The sequence below is a fragment of the Choristoneura fumiferana genome, chromosome 27, assembly GCF_025370935.1.
Source record: "Choristoneura fumiferana chromosome 27, NRCan_CFum_1, whole genome shotgun sequence".
Taxonomy (NCBI): domain Eukaryota; kingdom Metazoa; phylum Arthropoda; class Insecta; order Lepidoptera; family Tortricidae; genus Choristoneura; species Choristoneura fumiferana.
Window position 1 is genome coordinate 1,356,807 of NC_133498.1, and position 19,919 is coordinate 1,376,725.

Consider the following 19,919-nt stretch of genomic DNA (forward strand, 5'->3'; position numbering starts at 1 on the left):
TTATTTGTAAAGGTACCTTAAAAATTGTTTTTCTATTCGATAACAGGCATTGTGTAGTTTTAATTTATAAAAAATATACCTACAAAATAGTCAAATAGCGTATTGCCACCTCTACAAAATAAACCTAACCAATCCGAAATCAATCTATAGATTTATAAAGATCATAAAAGTTCGTCTAATCAATAGTTTCACCAAAAATAATGTTACTTATATCAAATGACACTGCGCATCTACTCTCATAATTTTCGCGTTTTTTTTTGTTCCACTAGATGGAAAACGAGCAAGTGGGTCACCTAATGGTAAGAGATCACCACCGCCCATAAACACCAGCAACACCAGGGGGATTGCAGATGCGTTGCCAATCTAGGGGCCTAATATGGGATACCTCACGTGTCAGTTATTTCACCGGCAGTCTTACTCTCCACGCTGAAACACAACAGTGCAAGCACTGCTGCTTCACGGCAGGATTAGCGAGCAAGATGGTGGTAGCAATGCGGGCGGACCTTGCACAAGACACATTTTTTTCCTGACGAAATCATTTTTTTTTTAATTATTAAATTGGTTAACTTGAAGAACTATAAAGGGTAGGTTAGGTTTGCTTTATAACAATTCAGAATAATTAATGGGCTCAGATAAAATGAGTTTATTGAAAACAAAGCATTACGTTACAAACATTACATTATGAATTTTGACTTTATAAATGTTAATTACACTTTATTAGCACATCATCATCCTGTCATTTCTCTTATTAACCGTTAATTTCATGTGTTTTATCACTATATACATTAAGGAGTCATACAATACAACTCATCGTAATAACCGAAGTAGAACGCAGAAAGTGGAGATGGGCAGGACATATTGCTAGAATGGACCACAGTCGTTGGGCGAGGAGAGTCCTGAAGTGGAGACCCCGTGCTAACACCGCAGTAGAGGACGACCACCAAAAAGATGGACAGATGATATCCGGCAACAAGCTGGCGTAAACTGGATGCGAGTGGCAATGAATAGGCAAGACTGGAAAAGTAGAGAGGAGGCCTATGTCCGAAGACGTGCGCTATAAGGGCTGTTATAGATAGATAGATAGATAGATAGACAACACAACTCAAGTAAAGGCTAGCATTTCTAGCATTTTGTAAGATTAGGTATTTAACTATAAATAACACTTATCACTACTAGTAGAAAGCGAAGATTTCGCGAGAATCATAATCTTAGTCAGCCCAGCCGACTATTACAGAGCCCTTCTAACACTTTACCAAGATAACATAGCATTAATGATAAAAAATATATTAATTATACTTATAATTTACAAACTGGAATTATCAAACTCATTCCGACTAGTTCTATATTTTGTACTCCATGATTTTTCAAACGCTCCATTTTCTACTCCATTTCCATTTTCTTCAAACGATCTCCAATCTTTTCCATTCTTATCGTTATGGCCATTTTCACTAACTTTACTGTCTTCATTTAGCTTTTCTCCATTTGATTTCTCTCCATTGAATTCCTCTCCATTAGCTTTCTCTCCATTGCTTCCATTTTTAACCATAACATTGTCCTTCAAAAGTTTCGGAGTATCCCCAATCTGTATATTTTCTACACAAGCTATCCTCATTTCGTTTCCATTAAATTCCTTGACATTTTTAGATTCAACATCTCCATTGGTCGTTGCAGTTATTTGCTCAGTATTTTCAGGGCCATGGATGAGACGGTTGAAGAAGAAGGCACTATGGTAGAACAGATATGCGGAAAGAGATATTCCGCATTGGTAGATGCAGACTTGCCACCAATTCATGACGCCAAAGACGCCATACAACCAGCAGCCAGCGAAGAAGTAGATTGAATAGAAACTGTGGAAGAAATAAGTAAAGATGAGCGTAATTGTAATAAAAAAAAAGTACCTATAATGTATTTTTTTTTAGATGACTTAAGAAAATATTAAATATATCATAGGACACTTCACACCAATTGATCTAGTCTCAAACTAAGCAAACCTTGTACTATGGATACTAGGCAACGGATAAACATACTTATATAGATAAATAAACACTTAAATACAATAAATACATATTGAACATCCATGACCGAGAACAAACATTCGTATCATTCATACAAATATCTGCCCCGGCCGGGATCGAACCCGGAACCTCAAGCTTCGTAGTCAGGTTCTCTAACCACTTGGCCATCTGGTCGTCAATGTAACGGGAAGTTAATTAACTGAATGAACGACACGTGGGACATTTTTTGCTTGCCTGTAACAACTTTATCGGTTCGTTATTTCACGTGTTGATACCAAAAGGAGATTGACAAGGTTTGAAAAAATGTTGCCCCGAAATAGTCACTTGCGTTACTTCTATTGGTAAAAACATAATATTTTCAAAATTGACGATTAGTACTGAATTAACTAAATGACAATTAGTACTCTACTATAAATAACATGGCTGTTGTGATTTATCTTAAAGCGCATTCGTATAGTTTAGTGTTAGCCTAAGGAGCATAAATCAATCTTTAAGAAAAACTGCGGCGAATGCTTATTGAAAAACAAAACAAATCAAGTTAGCTTAAGCGTAAATGAAGAATACATCAGTGTAATAAAACAAAATCCATTCAAGGTAAGACTCACATTGATGCCTCTGTTCTAATTGACTATTCTGCTCTGTTTAGATGATTTACCATCTTATTTCATGCTCATTTTACCTTTTTTTTTAACTTTTTCTCTGTTCCTAAAAAGTATGTTGCTGGTATATTTTTGATAGTAACAGAAATACCTATACCCGGCTCTTGAGTTAAATTTTACGCTGTGGGTGTACGGGTGTAGGCTGAAAATCAGCGCTGCAAGTTTCTTATTCTCGCAGCTTATGCTGAGCCTGATTCCATTGCTACCCGCTTACGTGTAATTGTTTTTTTTAATTGTGTAGTCTTATTTTCTGTGGCAATAAATGATTTTATTATTATTATTATTATAATGCAGTGTGTTTAGTCTGGGCAGCAAAGTTTTACCCGAGCAAAGTCGGGACAGTTTGCTAAATTAATGATAAACTTGTACAAAGGTACTTACACCACAGCATAGAAGATATTAATGAAGACATAGATGATCGTCTCGACCTTGACGTCAGTAGGATACCGTCTGCTGGTGAGTATGGTCTCGATGATGAGGACAATGATGATGTTGGTGTGGACGCAGTGGTTCAGCCACCAGGGCAGGATCTGGTCGTAGACCGTGGGGAAGACCAGTTCCCGGTCGATGAAGTAGAGTGCCCAGAACATGAAGTGGACGAACTGGAATGTATTGATGAAATTAATTAGCTACTGTATTTTTTTTTTGAAGATTTAAGCACACATGGCTATTCGTTGATTATTGCTAGTACAGAAGATAAGGTTACGCTTTCTGGTTCCATCCTCAGCTATAACAATTTAATTTTTAGGATTCTGTAGAGGAATACGAAATCACATTCCTTAGGAGTAAGGAATGTAATTTCTCGATGTCCTTTTATCCAGGGTTTTTTATTTAGCAGTCTGAAAAAACTACTAGTGCTAGAAAGGTGATAAATATAGGAGCGCGGGAGGTGAGTAATACGCAAGCCAGTCGGTAGCACACTGATGTATTTCTCATAAAGAGCAATGACGGTGGGCGCAGCCACACACATACAAACATATATAGCAATTCCTCCCCCATAGGTTGACAAACCAGAGCACTAAAAGTATTTCTTAAAATCTAAGTTTAACTGGGAACGTCTACGCAACCTACTCCGTGCATCTGCCCATGGGTTCACTACGTCGGCTGGTGGTGTGACCATACCAGGTCTTTTCACTACTTCCACTGCAGTGGACTCAGACTCCTGAAACTCCGAATCACTCAGTGATCGATCCGACCACTGAGGCGACTGAGGCGGCGTGTGCGGCGGCGACTGCGGCGGCGACTGCGGCGGCGTGTGCGGCGGCGACTGCGGCGGCGACTGCGGCGGCGACTGCGGCGGCGTGTGCGGCGGCGTGTGCGGCGGCAAATGCAACGGCGGCAGCGGCAGCGGTAAGTAGTGACCAGTTAGGCTGCGATCTAGTAGGTCTTGGTTAGGTAGCGTTCCATTATATTTAACGATTTGATTTTTGTGCTTCTTGATACATATTGAAGTTTGTAAATCTTTGATTAAATATAAAACTTGCCCAACCTTTTTCTGAATAATTCCTTTACACCAGCTAAACTGTAGTTTATTGACATATTTCTTATATAATACAACTTCTCCTTTTTTAAAAATACGTGACTTTTTTTCTTTAATTTGTGAAAACTGTTGAGATTGCAAATGTTTTTCATTTACAGAAGCGTCGGATGACGAGGACGTCGATGAGGATGGATTACACAAATCAAGCCTGCATCTCAATTTACGACCGAACAACAACTGCGAAGGAGTGAACCCCGTGGCTGAATGAACTGAATTACGATAATCCATTAAATATCTTAATAAAGCTAACTTTTTTTGTCTTTCATTTTTACCCGCCAAAATGCTAGATTTAATACCTTTTTTAATAATTTTCACAAAAACCTCTGCCTGTCCATTGCTGGCTGGGTGGTAAGTAGGAGACGTCATGTGCTTAATGTTATTGAGTTGACAGAAATTTTCGAAGTCCTGGGAACAAAAAGCGGTACCATTGTCACTTACAATCGTTTCCGGCAACCCAAACCTCGAGATTAATTCGCACAATTTCTCTATCACCGCGTTAGTTGTTGCAGTGGTCATATGATACACTTCAACCCATTTACTGAAGGCATCTACCGCTACTAAGTACGTCACTCCGCTGAGAGGGCCCAGAAAATCAATGTGTAGTCTCTCAAACGGGCGCTTCGGCTGCACCCAGGGCGCCGGCGGGGCGCGCGGCGGGGAGGGCCGCAACTGCATGCACACCTCGCACGAACCTAAGTACCGTTCTAAAGTTTCGTCAATGCCGGGGAACCAAAACCTTGAGCGAGCCTCTGCTTTTGTTTTTACTATTCCCAAATGTGATGTATGTAGCTCTGCAAGAATTTTATTCCGTAATGATTCGGGTATTATTGCTTTGTGACCTCTCATAATAACACCATTTTCGATAGCTAATTGAGTTCTACATAAATGATACGGTTTTAGGTTTAAATTAGTGATTTTTCCCGGCCAACCATTAACAATGTACATAATTACATTACTTAACACAACATCCTTTTGTGTTTCCTCTCGCAACTCTTTAACGGTTACAGGCATGTTACCCTGATCCGTTACGAAGCATACATAGGTAGCACAATCTTCGACGGTGGCAGGGGTGTGGGGGGTATTGGTGTCAGCGCGCTCGGGCAGACTCGCACGCGACAAATAGTCCGCGCTGTTATTTGCACTACGAACGTATTCTATTACGTAATTATATCCACTTAGGAACAGCGCGTATCTTTGTAATCGGTTCGCTGAAACTTCAGGAACCCCTTTATAAGGGCCGAAAATGGAAATCAAAGGTTTATGATCCGTTCGCAGCACAAATGGATCCGCCCGTCCGTACAAATACTGGTGGAAACGGCGGACACCATATATGATAGCTGTTGCCTCTTTTTGTATCTGCGCATAGTTTTTTTCGGCAGCATTGAGGGTGCGCGAAGCGAACGAGATCGGCCGCTCGACGCCGTCAGCGGCCTCTTGCGACAACACCGCGCCAAGTCCCGTCGGGGACGCATCGACAGTCAGGATTAGTTTTGCTTTAGGGTCGTAATGGGCCAGCACTTGATCTGAGACCAGGCATTTTTTAATTTTATTGAAAGCGTCATTATGTTCGCCTAACCATTCCCACTTTTTCCCTTTTTTCAGTAAATCGTACAACGGGCTCAATACGGTCGATGCCGATGGTACAAAATTCCTATAATAGTTACATAACCCAAGAAAGGATTGCAATTGATTAATATTCGACGGTACCGGTGCGTTCACAATAGCTTTAATCTTTTCCGGTGTTTTTTTTAACCCGTTTTTATTGATTATGTAACCTAAATAACTAATTTCTTCCTTAAAAAATTCACACTTTTCCCGCTGCAAAACCAATCCTGCGTCCTGTAGTCGTTGTAACACGAGATGCAGCCGTTCGAGATGCTGCGCGGCGTCGGCGCCCGTAACCAGCACGTCGTCCAGCAGGCACAGCACGCCGTCCAGCCCGGCCAGCACGCACTCCATGGCGCGCTGGAACACGGCGGGCGCGCTCGCCAACCCGAACACTAGACGCGTGAATTTATATAACCCACGGTGCGTATTGATGCACGTCAGCCCTTGAGACTCCTGGTCGAGTTCAAACTGGTTATACGCCATCGAAAGATCTAACTTACTGAACCTAACGCCTCCATGCAGCTTTGAAAATAATTCGTTGACTGATGGGAGCGGGTATTGTTCGATTACCAATTGTTTATTGATACTCACGGAGTAATCTACACATAATCGTACGGACCCATTTTTTTTTAATACGGGAACGATAGGTGACGCGTATTCTGAATATTCAGTTGGTTGCAGAACTCCTAAACCGACCAATCTATCGATTTCTTTTTCTATGCTATCGCGTAGTGAAAAAGCAATAGGACGCGCTTTAAAGAAAACCGGTTTAGCGCCTTCCTTTAGATTTAGCGTTATCTTATATTTATTAAATAACCCTAATTTGTCGGAAAACAGCAACGGGTATTGTTGCTCAAACATTTCAATAGCGGTGTTTGAATCATTGCAATAATTAACGGGCATTAGATGCAAATCGAACAAGGAGATAAAATCCCTACCGAGCAGCGGAGGGCCTCCGTTTCGTACCACAAATATAGTTAGCGAGTGCGATCTACCCGTGTACTCCACCGACACATATAAACTGCCTATACAATGTAAACGATCACCTGTGTAGGTCATTAACCTTTTATTTGTAGGTGACAATGGTACATCTTTAAAATGCATTTTATATGTAGTTTCAGATATAACTGTTACTGCTGAACCGCTGTCAACTTCAAATTTTAATTTTAAACCATTGACCTTTAACGTTTCAACCATGGGTTCACCCCTTACGCAACGAATGTGAAATAACTCACCGTCATCATCATCAACGGCCTCGTCATGTACGCCTGTGATCACATAGTTGACCTTTGGACACATTTTACGTAAATGACCCTTTTCGTTGCACTTTTTACACTTATATTTCGCGAAACGACACTGGGAATCACTATGATTCGTATAACCGCACAATGAACACCGGGGTTTCGCTGTACCACTTTTTTTAGTACCGCGCGCGATGTTGAACAGCTGATCGGATGGCGCGGCGGCGGGGCCGGCGTAGGGCCGCGCGGCAGCTGCGGAGGCAGCGCTTGCCCGTGCACATCTAATGCTTTCAGCGAGTTCCACTGCACTAGATAGCGTTAATTTGGTAGTGTCCTCAGCGTACAATTTTTCCTTTTCAATGCCGGGCAACATACCCATTACGAAGCGATCTCGTAATGCTTCTTCGACATCTTTGAAGTTACAGTGGGCTGCAAGGCCTCGCAATCTAGCCGCCCATGCTGAGAAAGACTCATCAAGCAATTGCAACGCGGTGTAAAAGTTGTGTCTTTCACCAAAACCAACACGCTTCGGCGTAAAATGCTGATCCAGCAAGTTAAAAATATCCTCCAGGGGTACTTCCTGTACGTCCTTAGGAAGGGCTAGGTGAGCTGCGAGCTCATATGAACCTTCGGAGAGTGCGCTTAGCAATATTGCTCGCCTTCGTTCTCCCTTCGCATCCGACACCGTATTTATACCGTTAGCTAAGAACCACTGGGATAAACGGCTTTTGTACGTTTTCCACGTTTGGGAGTTATGGTCAAAACACGGTAAAATTCCGTAAACGGCACTGGACATTTTTTTTTTTTTTTTTTGCAAAACTCGTCGCCACTGATAAATATAGGAGCGCGGGAGGTGAGTAATACGCAAGCCAGTCGGTAGCACACTGATGTATTTCTCATAAAGAGCAATGACGGTGGGCGCAGCCACACACATACAAACATATATAGCAAAAGGTGTAATGCACATTTAAATAAATAATAACTACGCTATAAGGGCTTATTTCATTGCAAATTTCTAGTTTCTAAGACAACCGGAAGGACCATATAGGGGCATTTTCACAAAAAAGTGTCTGTTTCATATTGTTTCAATTTTGGAAAAAACATGGTTTTTTCCTACTCAGAATCAAGAGCACAATCGAATCAGATAGTTTAAAAAAATGTCCCAAAAAATGACAGTATGGGCGTCACAAAACTGTGTCAGAAAATTTTGTATGAAAAAGTCAAACACATTTTTAAAGAAAAGGGAATATACACTTTTTTTTAAAACGCCCATAGATTCTTTAATTTTAGTTACGGCAATTTGAATAAAACCACTTTTTTTACTTATTCTTGAGAAAAAGGGTCTTGACGGACAGACGACCAGCAAAGTGACCCTATAAGGGTTCAGTTTGCGGATTGTCGAAGTTCGTATTGTACCGTCCCTCTCGCTCTCGTGTTAAATAGTTGTGTCAGAGGGACCGCACGACACGAACTTCGAGTTTCGCAGTAGCCCTGCTGAGCCCTTCGGTATACTTGTACAGTCAACAAAACTGACGCGCGTACCAGGGTGTAACCTTTCCATAATCAATTTCGCTGTGATTTCTTTGGCAGACCTATGAGGTGCCAACATGACATTAGTAGCACAAAGGCTCCTGGTGCCTGATTCAGTTTCCTTAACTGTACTAAGGAACCCTAAAAAGAGAGTAAAGGCTTACACAAGTAAACGGGAATACAAGTCCATTGAACACGATGTCCCTGAAGTATTTAATCTTCTGGCCGAATTTGCCGCCCTCCTTGTCTAACCATTGAAGCACGTCGTACGTCAGAGCGAGACAGAGAAACGTAGTCTGGAACGACTGTAGACAAATGAATCAGTTTAATTTATGATAAATTGAATTAAGGGCATTAAAATAAGTAACAATAATATCATCATGCCCATTCTTGACCCATATAAGTCCCACGAGGCACAAGCTACTTAATTTCATTGTTATCTAATGAGGGCTATCGTGTTTTGTCTTTCTAGATGGCGCCACTGTTGCGTGAGGTTTTTAAGTGTGGCTTTCAAAGTCTGTTATTACGGGCGTGAAAACAAAGTTTAGATTAAAATCATATTTAATACACCTTAAAACCGTACCACAAAAATATCGAGCAACCACAGTGTTGCGTAGTCCCGTTTTGTTCAGAAAAAAAGGGAGGACAAAAGTTTCCCAAAGACAAAACTGTCTCAAAACAGACACTTATTGCCCCGTAACGCATAATTGCCATAATTAATTTCAGGTAATGCAAAATATTCACAAAATTATTCTAATTATAAATAAACCCTTGTAGCTCACCCAAAAACTATGAGATTTGACATTTCGGAGACCTCACGCTACACTAGCGCCTCTAGCGGCGAATTCATACGCGATAGCCCTCATTGTGCAACTATGCTCAAACGTCATATGATGATTATTACATTTCTAACTTTCACTAGTGTATTCCGGGCGTAGCAACCCTATCATTACACGTGCCTCGTGCGAGTGAACACGAGTTATGCGATAGACAGAGAAGCATAAAGTAGGCACGATTCTTATGCCTAAACATCACTTTTGTACGGCAGTGAAACTTCTGTACTTGTAATTACTTATTCTGTGGACAGACAAACACCTATTTATAAAGAAGTGTCTATAATATAAAAGTGAACCGCCATAACGGGACAAAAAACAAGAGAGAGCAGGATGGCGCTCTACAACACCATTTTGACACGTTTCTCCCAAACAATTTTAAAGCAAATCGCTTCTTTGACCTTGGGAATCGCGAAAAACTTGAGAAAATTTGTTATTGGGTGTGTACATTTTGTATATTAAGCAAAATAAAATCACAAGTTAGAATTTCGAGCCAAAAACGAGCGATCTATTATCTATGCCAGTGTTGCCATTCAGGGAAAAAGGAATCCATTCATTATCCTGCATTGCAGTCTGTAAAGCTCTTTACCCATTCATTGCCGCGCGCCAGATTTTGTTCTACCAAATATGTGCCGCACAGCACTAGCGGACTTGACCGTGTGATCATGATTTATCACGATAACCTTACGCCAGTAGGTATTCGTCATTAATTAATAATTGGATCCTGATAAACGTAATTAAAATTTGATATATGTTTAGTCTGCGCGATTAAAAGGTTAAGATTTAGGGTTAAGATTATAAAATACTTACAAAGATACAACCGCAATATTTCTTTGCATTTATAATAATGAAGCCGTGGTGGCCGAGTGGTTTGACCTATGGCCTCTCAAGCAGAGGATCGTGGGTTCAAACCCCGGCTCGCACCTCTGAGTTTTTCGAAATTCATGTGCGGAATTACATTTGAAATTTACCACGAGCTTTACAGTGAAGGAAAACATCGTGAGGAAACCTGCACAACCTGCGAAGCAATTCAATGGTGTGTGTGAAGTTTCCAATCCGCACTGGGCCCGCGTGGGAACTACTGCCCAAGCCCTCTCATTCTGAGGGAGGCCTGTGCCCTGCAGTGGGACGTATATAGGCTGGCATGATTTATAATATAGTTTTGGGATTTTTTTATTCTTATATTGTGTTTTTTTAGAGAGGTTACGTATTTAAATGACGAAAAATACAGTGAGAAAAATTTTTGGGAAATTTCTCGGAGAAAATTGAGAGTTGGGAAATAAAACAGTTTGGCAAACGATAACTTAGAAATAATATTTCTTCGAATAGGCAGGATATCGGGTAAGATCTAGTAGACAATAGAGTAGTCTCTCGCATAAGGTTCATGTACCTATATAAAGTAGGTTACCACTAATTACTCTTTGACCTCACGTTTTCATTATAATAATTAGATTTATGTCAAAACAGTAAAACAGATAACGCTTATTAAAGCTAATTAGTTCAAAGACGTAGAAGCATGGCCTATAGTAACTGTGAAGTATTCTCTTGGATGACCACTTTACCGTTGTTATTTTATAAGCATTGATAATAGGTAGATAAATAGATTATAATCTTAATTCTTCAAAACAAAGACACGGCTTAGTAACTAAAGAGTAATAAAATTAACAATTCAGAAGTCAAAATTATGCCCGAAACAACGAATCCTACGATAGCAAATCCATACTAATATTATAAATGCGAAAGTGTGTGTTTGTCCGTCTTTCACGTTGAAACGGAGCGACGGATCGACGTGATTTTTGGCATAGAGATAGTTTATGGGCCAAAGAGTGACATAGGCTATTTTTTATCCCGGAAAAATGTACAGTTCCCGAGGGAACAGCGCGCGATTACAGAATTCCATGCGGGCAAAGGCTAGTAAAAACATAACAATTAAACATATCAGGTACAAATGAGAAGCCATGTGATGCACTGAAGAACAGAAGGGTTACTACGAAATTCAAAAATCGAAGTTCATATCGTGCCGTCCCGTTGGCGCTAATATTATTTAATACGAGAGCAAGAGGGATGGCATGGCACCATACAAACTTCGATTTAAAAATAATTTTGAATTTTGAATTTTGATTTTAGGATTTCGTTTATGCCTTCAGGCGCAGGCTCAGCACGTGCGCAATCTCGTCAATTCAATTCAATTCAATATATTGTGAAGAATTCAGGTGTATAGTACATCCATCCCAGCCTATATACGTCCCACTGCTGGGCACAGGCCTCCTCTCAGAACAAGAGGGCTTGGGCCATAGTTCCCACGCGGGCCCAGTGCGGATTGGGAACATCACACGCACCATTGAATTGCTTCGCAGGTTTATACATGGTTTCCTCACGATGTTTTCTTACACCGCAAAGCTCGTGGTAAATTTCAAATGTAATTCCGCACGTGAATTTCGAAAAACTCAGAGGTGCGAGCCGGGGTTTGGACCCACGACTCTATACATACATGGGTGATAGTACATAGGTGTTCAATAATTGCACTCTTACGGTTAAGTCTCATTGAACCCTTACCTTTTCAGGCGTTCACACTTTTGCTTACAAAATATAATCGAAAAAAAAAATAAGTAAGCAATGAAAAATTACAAATATCAACAATGAGATTAAATTAAATGTCACAATAAAATTATATAATTAATAATAAAATTACATACTAAGAATCAATTAAAAAAATCTTTAATAGAGTAGAAACATTTTTCATTTATCCATTCTTTAGTCTTTTCCTTAAATATACTTAATTTGCATTCTTTGTAATCGTTAGGTAACCTATTATAAATTTTGATACACACAATGTAGGAGTTTTTGGAATTTAGTGCTAGTTTAACTAAAGGTTGATACAATTTATGTTTATAATAACTCCAAACTGTGTTTGTATACATATCTTGTCTTTCAGTAAAGAGAGCCTTATGTTTATGTACAAAAGCGCAAACCTCCAAAATATACAAACCCGCTACAGTGAGAATGCCATGTTGAATGAAATATGGGCGACATGATTATATTTTTTTTTAAATATTATTACTCAAATAAAAAACAAAAGAAGTACAGAAATACTTATAACTATAAACCTCTGCCAAACTGCGTAGCATATATATATTGATCTTAGGTTGAATATTGCTCTGATACAACACTTCTGAACCAAAAACAATTTCTCCATATCCACACAAAAAGAGTGTATGAACTAATAGTATTTTTTTCGAATTCCCATGGCAATTTTGTAAAATCCCGGTATTCAATTCAACTGCCGTATCTGATGGTCTAGTTTCGTTTTATAATAAACCCGTAAAATAAAAAAAATTAAGGAAGTTATTTTGTAGTCAAAATACTACAAACAGGTCTGATTACGCTAAACACCCGAGTAATATTAAAGTTAAGTGAAGTTATTTTTTATCAGGGTTTTTTAAACCGTAAAACAAAAACAAAACAAAAGTTTTGTTTGATTTATTATTATTTTATTGTTTTTTTTTTTAATTTAATAAACTTGTGAGCAAAAATTTGATCAAAATTATCTGAAAACGACTCATATCGTATCGTAAAATATCATTTGATTTCTGTGCTATACTTTTCGTATAATATGAGGACAACGAAACCCAAAATGTAACCGCCCAAATCTTGAAAAGCCTACAGCTACCTCGATATAAATTACGGACGTCGTTGCGGAAGGCATGGGGGGGACGGCTGCGAGCGCTTATCTCACGAGCGATAAAGACAGCAATATCCCAAACGAATACCTAACGCGGCCGCGCGGCCGGCAGGGAAACTTTTCTTAAACACGGGACAGTCTCAACGTCCCGCACTTCGCCCAAGTCAACAACCGATAACAATACCCTTATGTTAAAGCAAATACAATTATATTTACGCTGTAGATAGCTAGGGTAATTTTTTTGTTAGTAGGCCAAAATGTTTTGTAATAATAATAATAATAATAATAATAATAATCTTTATTTCAAGTAACTGTGACTCATTTTGTTAGTAGACAGGCTTATTTCTAGAGTTAGTAATAGAATATTAAAATGAAAAATCGTATGATTGACGAATTATCTATTTTGAGTAATTAATATAATTAGCAAGCTATATTTTTATTATTTTTGGGATCCATAGGTCAATTGATTGTCAGAACCCTTTTTAGGGTTCCGTAGCCAAAATGGCAAAAACGGAAGCCTTATAGTTTCACCATGTCTGTCTGTCTGTCGGTCTGTCCGTCCGCGGCTTTGCTCTGGGACTATCAATGCTAGAAAGCTGTAATTTTGAACGATTATATATGTAAACTATGCCGATAAAATGGTACAGTGTGGTGTAGTGGTGATCTCTTACCATCAGGAGACCCACTTGCTCGATTGCCATCCAGGCGAATAAAAAAAAAACTTACAAAATTCCATCCAGTAAGATACGCCGCTCTGAACATCTTCAGCATCCGTATCTCTTTAAATTCACCGTCCAAATTGATGCCAGCGGCGAAATTGACCACATAACCGTGGTGGAATATCACTGCCATGTGAAAAACAGTCTTCCAGTATAACCTGGCATCACTTCTGTCAAAAAGTTTCTCATTTTCTGTTATCAAAACACATAGGACGTTATAGAAAATATTGTTCTCTTTCCATAACACATCCATTTCAATTACCACGATTTTTTACTTTTTACCACGAAAATTTTCGGTTTTACCACAATTTTTTTTGTAAGTTCCCACAATTTTTGTTGAAATATTTTACTTTAAAAATCGAACGTTTTCAATTTATGTATGTATGTTGTTAAAAATTATTAAATATCACATTTTTTTTTATTTTGGTGTTTAAATCAGCACTAATTTGGATTTGTAATATATTTTGACGTATTGTCTAATTGATAATTTACTTACAAAGACATATCCGCTTATTACGTTAGTTTAAAGCGAATATCAGTGGGTAGATAACAGCGCATTCAATTTGTTTAGCACTGGGTTGCCATATATTTAACTAAATACCCTTTCTCTGAGAAATAAATATCGCGGTTCAACGTCTATCGGGCAAATTGGCACCTTTGCGCCTGGTATGACGCGGGGCGGTTTAGAAAAAAAAAACGGGCAAGTGCGAGTCAGGCTCGCGCACGAAGGGTTCCGTACATTATCTGTACAACATTAGACATTAGCAAAAAACGGAAAAAAAATCACGTTTGTTTTAAGGGAGCCCCCGTAAATATTTATTTTATTTTAATTTAATTTATATTTTTAAAGTGAATATACTACTAAACGGAAACGGACAGACAGAGAGATACTAGGGTCTCAGTAATAGGGTTCCGTTGGCACCCTTTGGGACGGACCGCTAAAAAAATAAGTTATTTATTTGCCAAAATTCGGCACGACAAGGAAATCTATATATTTCACACGATTGTGTTAAGCTGAAACATGGATGCAAAGAAAAACCAGAAAAATAGACCAGCGCTGCGAATCGAACCCAGGTCCTCGTCCTCAGCAATCCGTGCTGCGTGCTATTCCCCTACACCACCACTGGACAGGGTCTAGACACGAATTTCTCCTATGCACCAACATTTCAACTTGCTTTATTTTCAAAGCGATATTATTTATAACAAAAAATTTAACCGACTACAAAAAACCATGAAAATAATTTTCTACCAGTCTGAAGTCGGTCGGTGCCTCAGCACGAGCCAGCAGGAGTGATTGAAGCCCAAAATAAAGTGCGTAATTGAGGTAGATGACTATAGGTCCACTCCTGCTGGCTCGTGCTGAGGCACCGACCGACTTCAGACTGGTAGAAAATTATTTTCATGGTTTTTTGTAGTCGGTTCAATTTTTTGTTATAATTTTTTTTTCACGCTTTTTGGTGTAAATAATATAAGATACACTAGTTTAATATCAACTGCTCGTCACCTTTAACGAACGATTACTTTTTCCGATGCGGAGACGTTCATTATTGAGGAGTCCTGGTGCTTCGGATCACCACCCGTTTTACCATATGCATTACGAGGAGCATAAATTGCTTAGCAACTGTGTCAAAGTAATTAAAATTCAACCCGTGAAATACTTGTTATTGAGTAGTAACTCCGATGGTCAACTGTGGTCTTCGTCATCAGTTTCACTTCACCAAATGATGATTCCCTCGATTACCTTAAGATCCGATCTTCAGATCCTAATTTGCTGCTTATGGTACCTAATTGAAAGCATTCCTAGACGAACTAAAAAAAAAAATCAAATCGGTTCATAAATTACGGATTTCTGAGGTAACAAACATTAAAAAAAAAACCTTTTTTTTGAAGTCGGTTGAAAAGCGAAATTAGGACAATATTTTTTTTCATCCCAGCCTATATACGTTCCACTGCTGGGCACAGGGCTCCTCTTAGAATGAGAGGGCAATAATTTTGTCCTCAAAAGAAATGGTACTTACTAGAAAACTAAAATAGAAAATGAAATGGTTTTTAATTTCACCGATATCAAAGTCAAAGTCACAGTCAAAATATCTTTATTCAATTTAGGCTATAACAATCACTTATGAATGTCAAAATCTACCACCGGTATGTATTAATTTAAAAATATTTTGATGGTTAACAATGATAATAAAAACGGTTCTTCTTTTATCTTAAACATACAAGTATTATACGAGTAAGTAAACTAAACCCCTTATTGCAAATAAAATACATTAAAATTCAACTGATGCACAGAAAGTAAATTCTAATCTTCTATTCTTATTCTAATCTTAGCTTTTATAAATGACCTGCCTAGTGTTATCACTGACGGTCTCACTGTGCTCTTCGCTGATGATACTACTGTTGTAGTGAGCGCCACCACTTATGAGCAGCTAAACGACAAGATAAATAAAGTGTGTGGGCAGCTGCAGCAGTGGTTCTCCGCGAACGGGCTCATCATGAACCTCACCAAGTCGAACATCATGCTGTTCTCGGGTAGGGGTATCGTGTCACCGCCATCGATTGGTGGACCCATACCGCTATGCCAGCAGTGCAGGTTTCTGGGCTTCACACTAGATCCAAATTTGAATTGGAAGAATCACGTTGACTCCCTATGTGGCAGGTTAAGCAGTGCGGCCTATGCTTTGCGCAAATTAAAGCCCATTCTGGCAGATGGTGCACTAAAGCAGGCATACTTTGCGTATTTCCACTCGTTGCTTTCGTATGGTACCATACTATGGGGAAACTCCACGGACTGTGAGCGCGTAATGGTTCTGCAGAAGCGGGCAGTGCGGGTTATTGCCGGTATCAACCAAAGGCAGTCGTGCAAAAAAATTTTCACAGAACTTGGTATCATGACCCTATCTTCGTTGTATTTGTTTCAAGTTATTATGTATACGCGCACAAACATATCTAACTTCAGTCGAATGGGCGTAGCTGGTAAGATCACTCGCAGCACGGGTCGCTTACGGGCAGTCCCTCATAGAATGGCATTAGCGGGAAAAAACCCGCGCGTTATAGGGCCCAAATACTATGAACACCTACCCTCACACCTAAAAAGCGAAAAGAATGATGAAACGTTTAGCCGTCGACTAAAAGACCTTTTGTTGGAAAAAGCGTTTTATTCCGTAAATGAATTTATGAATCTGACATTTTAATTTTATTGTTTAAATTGTTATTATTATTTCTTGTTTTTATTTTATTGTTTTTACATTGACATTTAAATTGTTACTCAATTATTAATCTTATATATCCTTGACATTTATTCTTTATATACATTTCAATGTGTTTTCAGTCTGACGATCCCTTGAGGAGAACCAGTCTAATTTTAATTGTTTACATTCACATGACATGCTTAGAATTTTATTTTTTATAATTATTACTAATCATATTACCTTTGACGATTTCAATACAAATTCTTATAACTGACATTTATGTAAATTATAATGTAATGATGTATTGATTGAATAAATAAACTAAACTAAACTAAACTAATGTAAATTACATACAACTTTTTTTTAGTGCGAGTCTAATGGTCATACAATGAGGGCTATAAGAATAGTTTATTTGTCAAACATAGGTACAGATGTAGAGATGATAAAATAAAAAATATAGAACCCTGTATGTTTTGCCACATGGCGTACAAAATTTCAGTTTTTTTTCTTTTATAATTACATGCATCAGTCGAAGAAAGAAAGAAAAAAAAAATTAAAAAAAAACAATATAAATATGTCATAAAAAAATAATAATAATCAAAACACTAAAAATAAATTAAAAACAGTCCATCAAAATTCTAAATCATAACATTAAAACAATATTAATAATTATAAATTGTCATCACTTAAAAATTCATTGACGCTTTAATAACATTTATTTATTAGTAACAATGACATTTTTTTTTAAATTGCGCCAAATTCAGTTCGCTATCGCGAATGAATTCGCCACTAGAGGCGCTAGTGTAGCGTGAGGTCTCCGAAATGTCAAATCTCATAGTTTTTGGGTGAGCTACGCGGGTTTATTTATAATTAGAATAATTTTGTGAATATTTTGCAATATCTGAAATTAATGATGGCAAATGATGGTTCCGGGGCAATGAATGTCTGTGTTTTGAGACATTTTTGTCTTTCGGAAACCTTTGTCCTCCCTTTTTTCCGAACAAAACGGGGACAATGCAACACTGTGGCATGCTCGATATTTTTATGGTACGGTTTTAAGGTGTATTAAATATGATTTTAATCTAAACTTTGTTTTCTCGCCCGTAATAACAGATTTTGAAAGCCATACTTAAAAACCTCACGCAACAGTGCGCCATCTAGTGAGACAAAAAACGATAGCCCTCATTAAATCAAGAACCCCCCTAATTACCCCTATTTTAAGTGACTGGCTAAAACAATTCAAAAAGTCACGTGACAGACGAACGGACAGCTCTAATGCTGGTCCTGTTGACATCGCCTACAGAATATCCCCCTAAATTAGTTATTTTTACACGGGTAACACTTCGTTATCATTTACCTATAACGAAATGAACCATGCAAGGGTCATTCCTTGACGTTTGATGGTCAATTTGGTATCATTCATTGTCCATTCGCTTTAGTTGCGTTCGTGGTGGCCTAGTGGTGACCTAAGGCCTCATAATCAAAGAATCGAGAGTTCAAATCCGGGGTCGAATCTTTGAGTTTTTTTTAATTCATGTGTGAAATTACATTTAAAATTTATCACGAGCTTTAAGTGAAGAGAATTGCACAAAGCTGCGAAGCAATTCAACGGTGTGTGTGAAGTTCCCAAGCCGCACTGGGCCCGCGTGGGAACTGCGAACCAAGCCCTCTTATTCTAAGAGGAGGCCTGTGCCTAGCAGCGGAACGTATATAGGCTGGAATGATAATATAAAAGACATTGTAAAAAAAGACAAATTTTATTTTACCGATTTTCTGTTGAAAATATTTTTTGACAAATCGAACCTAATCTAGAACTCAGAATAGGATTTACTGAGGAGGGAACTAGGATTTACTAAGGGACTAGGGAACTAGGATTTACTAAGGGACTAGGGAACTTGGATTTACTAAGGGACTATAGGGAACTAAGATTTACTAAGGGACTAGGGAACTAGGATTTACTAAGGAACTAGGGAACTAGGATTTACTTACTAAGAGACTAGGGAACTAATATTTACGAAGGGACTAGGGGAATAGGATTTACTAAGGGACTAGGGAACTAGGATTTACTAAGGGACTAGGGAACTAAGATTTACTAAGGGACGAGGGAACTAGGATTTACTAAGGTACTAGGGAACTGAAATTTACTAAGGGACTAGGGAGCTAGGATTTACTAAGGGAATAGGTAACTAGGATTTATCGCCTTTGCTTTTCTTTCTGTGTATTTGTATTTCTTTTTATTTTATTTTTATCTACAATAAAGAGTTTACATAAATACTACTAATCCCTAACCGCTTTCGACAAATCTGTTCAGAGTTTAGCGACCTAGAACAGACGAGGTTCCAAGAACTAATTATAGCACATGCCAATCAGAGCACCACAGATATAGATTACACTAGATAACGCAAACACCTCAATCCGTATGAAAACCCACCGTGTCACTTTTTTATATCTACTGTGACGTCTCAAAAGCGAATTAGCGATGTGAATTCCCCGATGTCCGCGCGAAATTGATTCAAATGCGCCGCCCGCCCTCGCCGTGGGGCTCGAGTCAGTCACTAGTCATGATTAGTCAGTTAGCGGTCAGTCTTTGTATGGGGCCAACCCCGACGTTTGGTCGGGGTTCGGACACGCGAAGAAGATGCATTTGCGTAATCTAGTGTAATCTATATCTGTGCAGAGCACATTCTAATAGAATGATCGTACAACATCATCCCACTAACAGGTTGATAGGTTATCAATCGGTTATCGTTAATTAACGTTGGGTCATTGATTGTCTGGACGCAGCATGAGACAGGGTATTGCAAGGCTTGATTATCAGAGGAATTTTTTAAAAATAAGCGTCACTTAGGGTGAAATTTTGAACAGGGTTAAATTTCGCATAATTTTTGAAAGTCATAATGT

General features: G+C 38.7%; 1 protein-coding gene across 5 annotated transcripts in view; it reads right to left on the minus strand.

Moving 5' to 3' along the window:
• Positions 1 to 628: 628 nt before the first annotated feature.
• Positions 629 to 19,919, minus strand: part of LOC141443404 (androgen-dependent TFPI-regulating protein-like) — a 49,749-nt gene continuing 30,458 nt past the window's right edge. For 4 of the 5 annotated variants that reach the window (XM_074108663.1, XM_074108662.1, XM_074108664.1 and 1 more), the window contains exons 2-4: positions 8,758 to 8,898; positions 3,056 to 3,276; positions 629 to 1,847 (exon numbers count right to left, since the gene is read on the minus strand). In XM_074108663.1, coding sequence (XP_073964764.1) covers positions 1,304 to 1,847; positions 3,056 to 3,276; positions 8,758 to 8,898 — 906 coding nt within the window. In that variant the 3' untranslated portion in view covers positions 629 to 1,303. Of the gene's footprint in view, positions 1,848 to 3,055; positions 3,277 to 8,757; positions 8,899 to 13,834; positions 14,274 to 19,919 lie in introns of those variants that run through there. The other variant, XM_074108661.1, reaches the window with a different exon arrangement.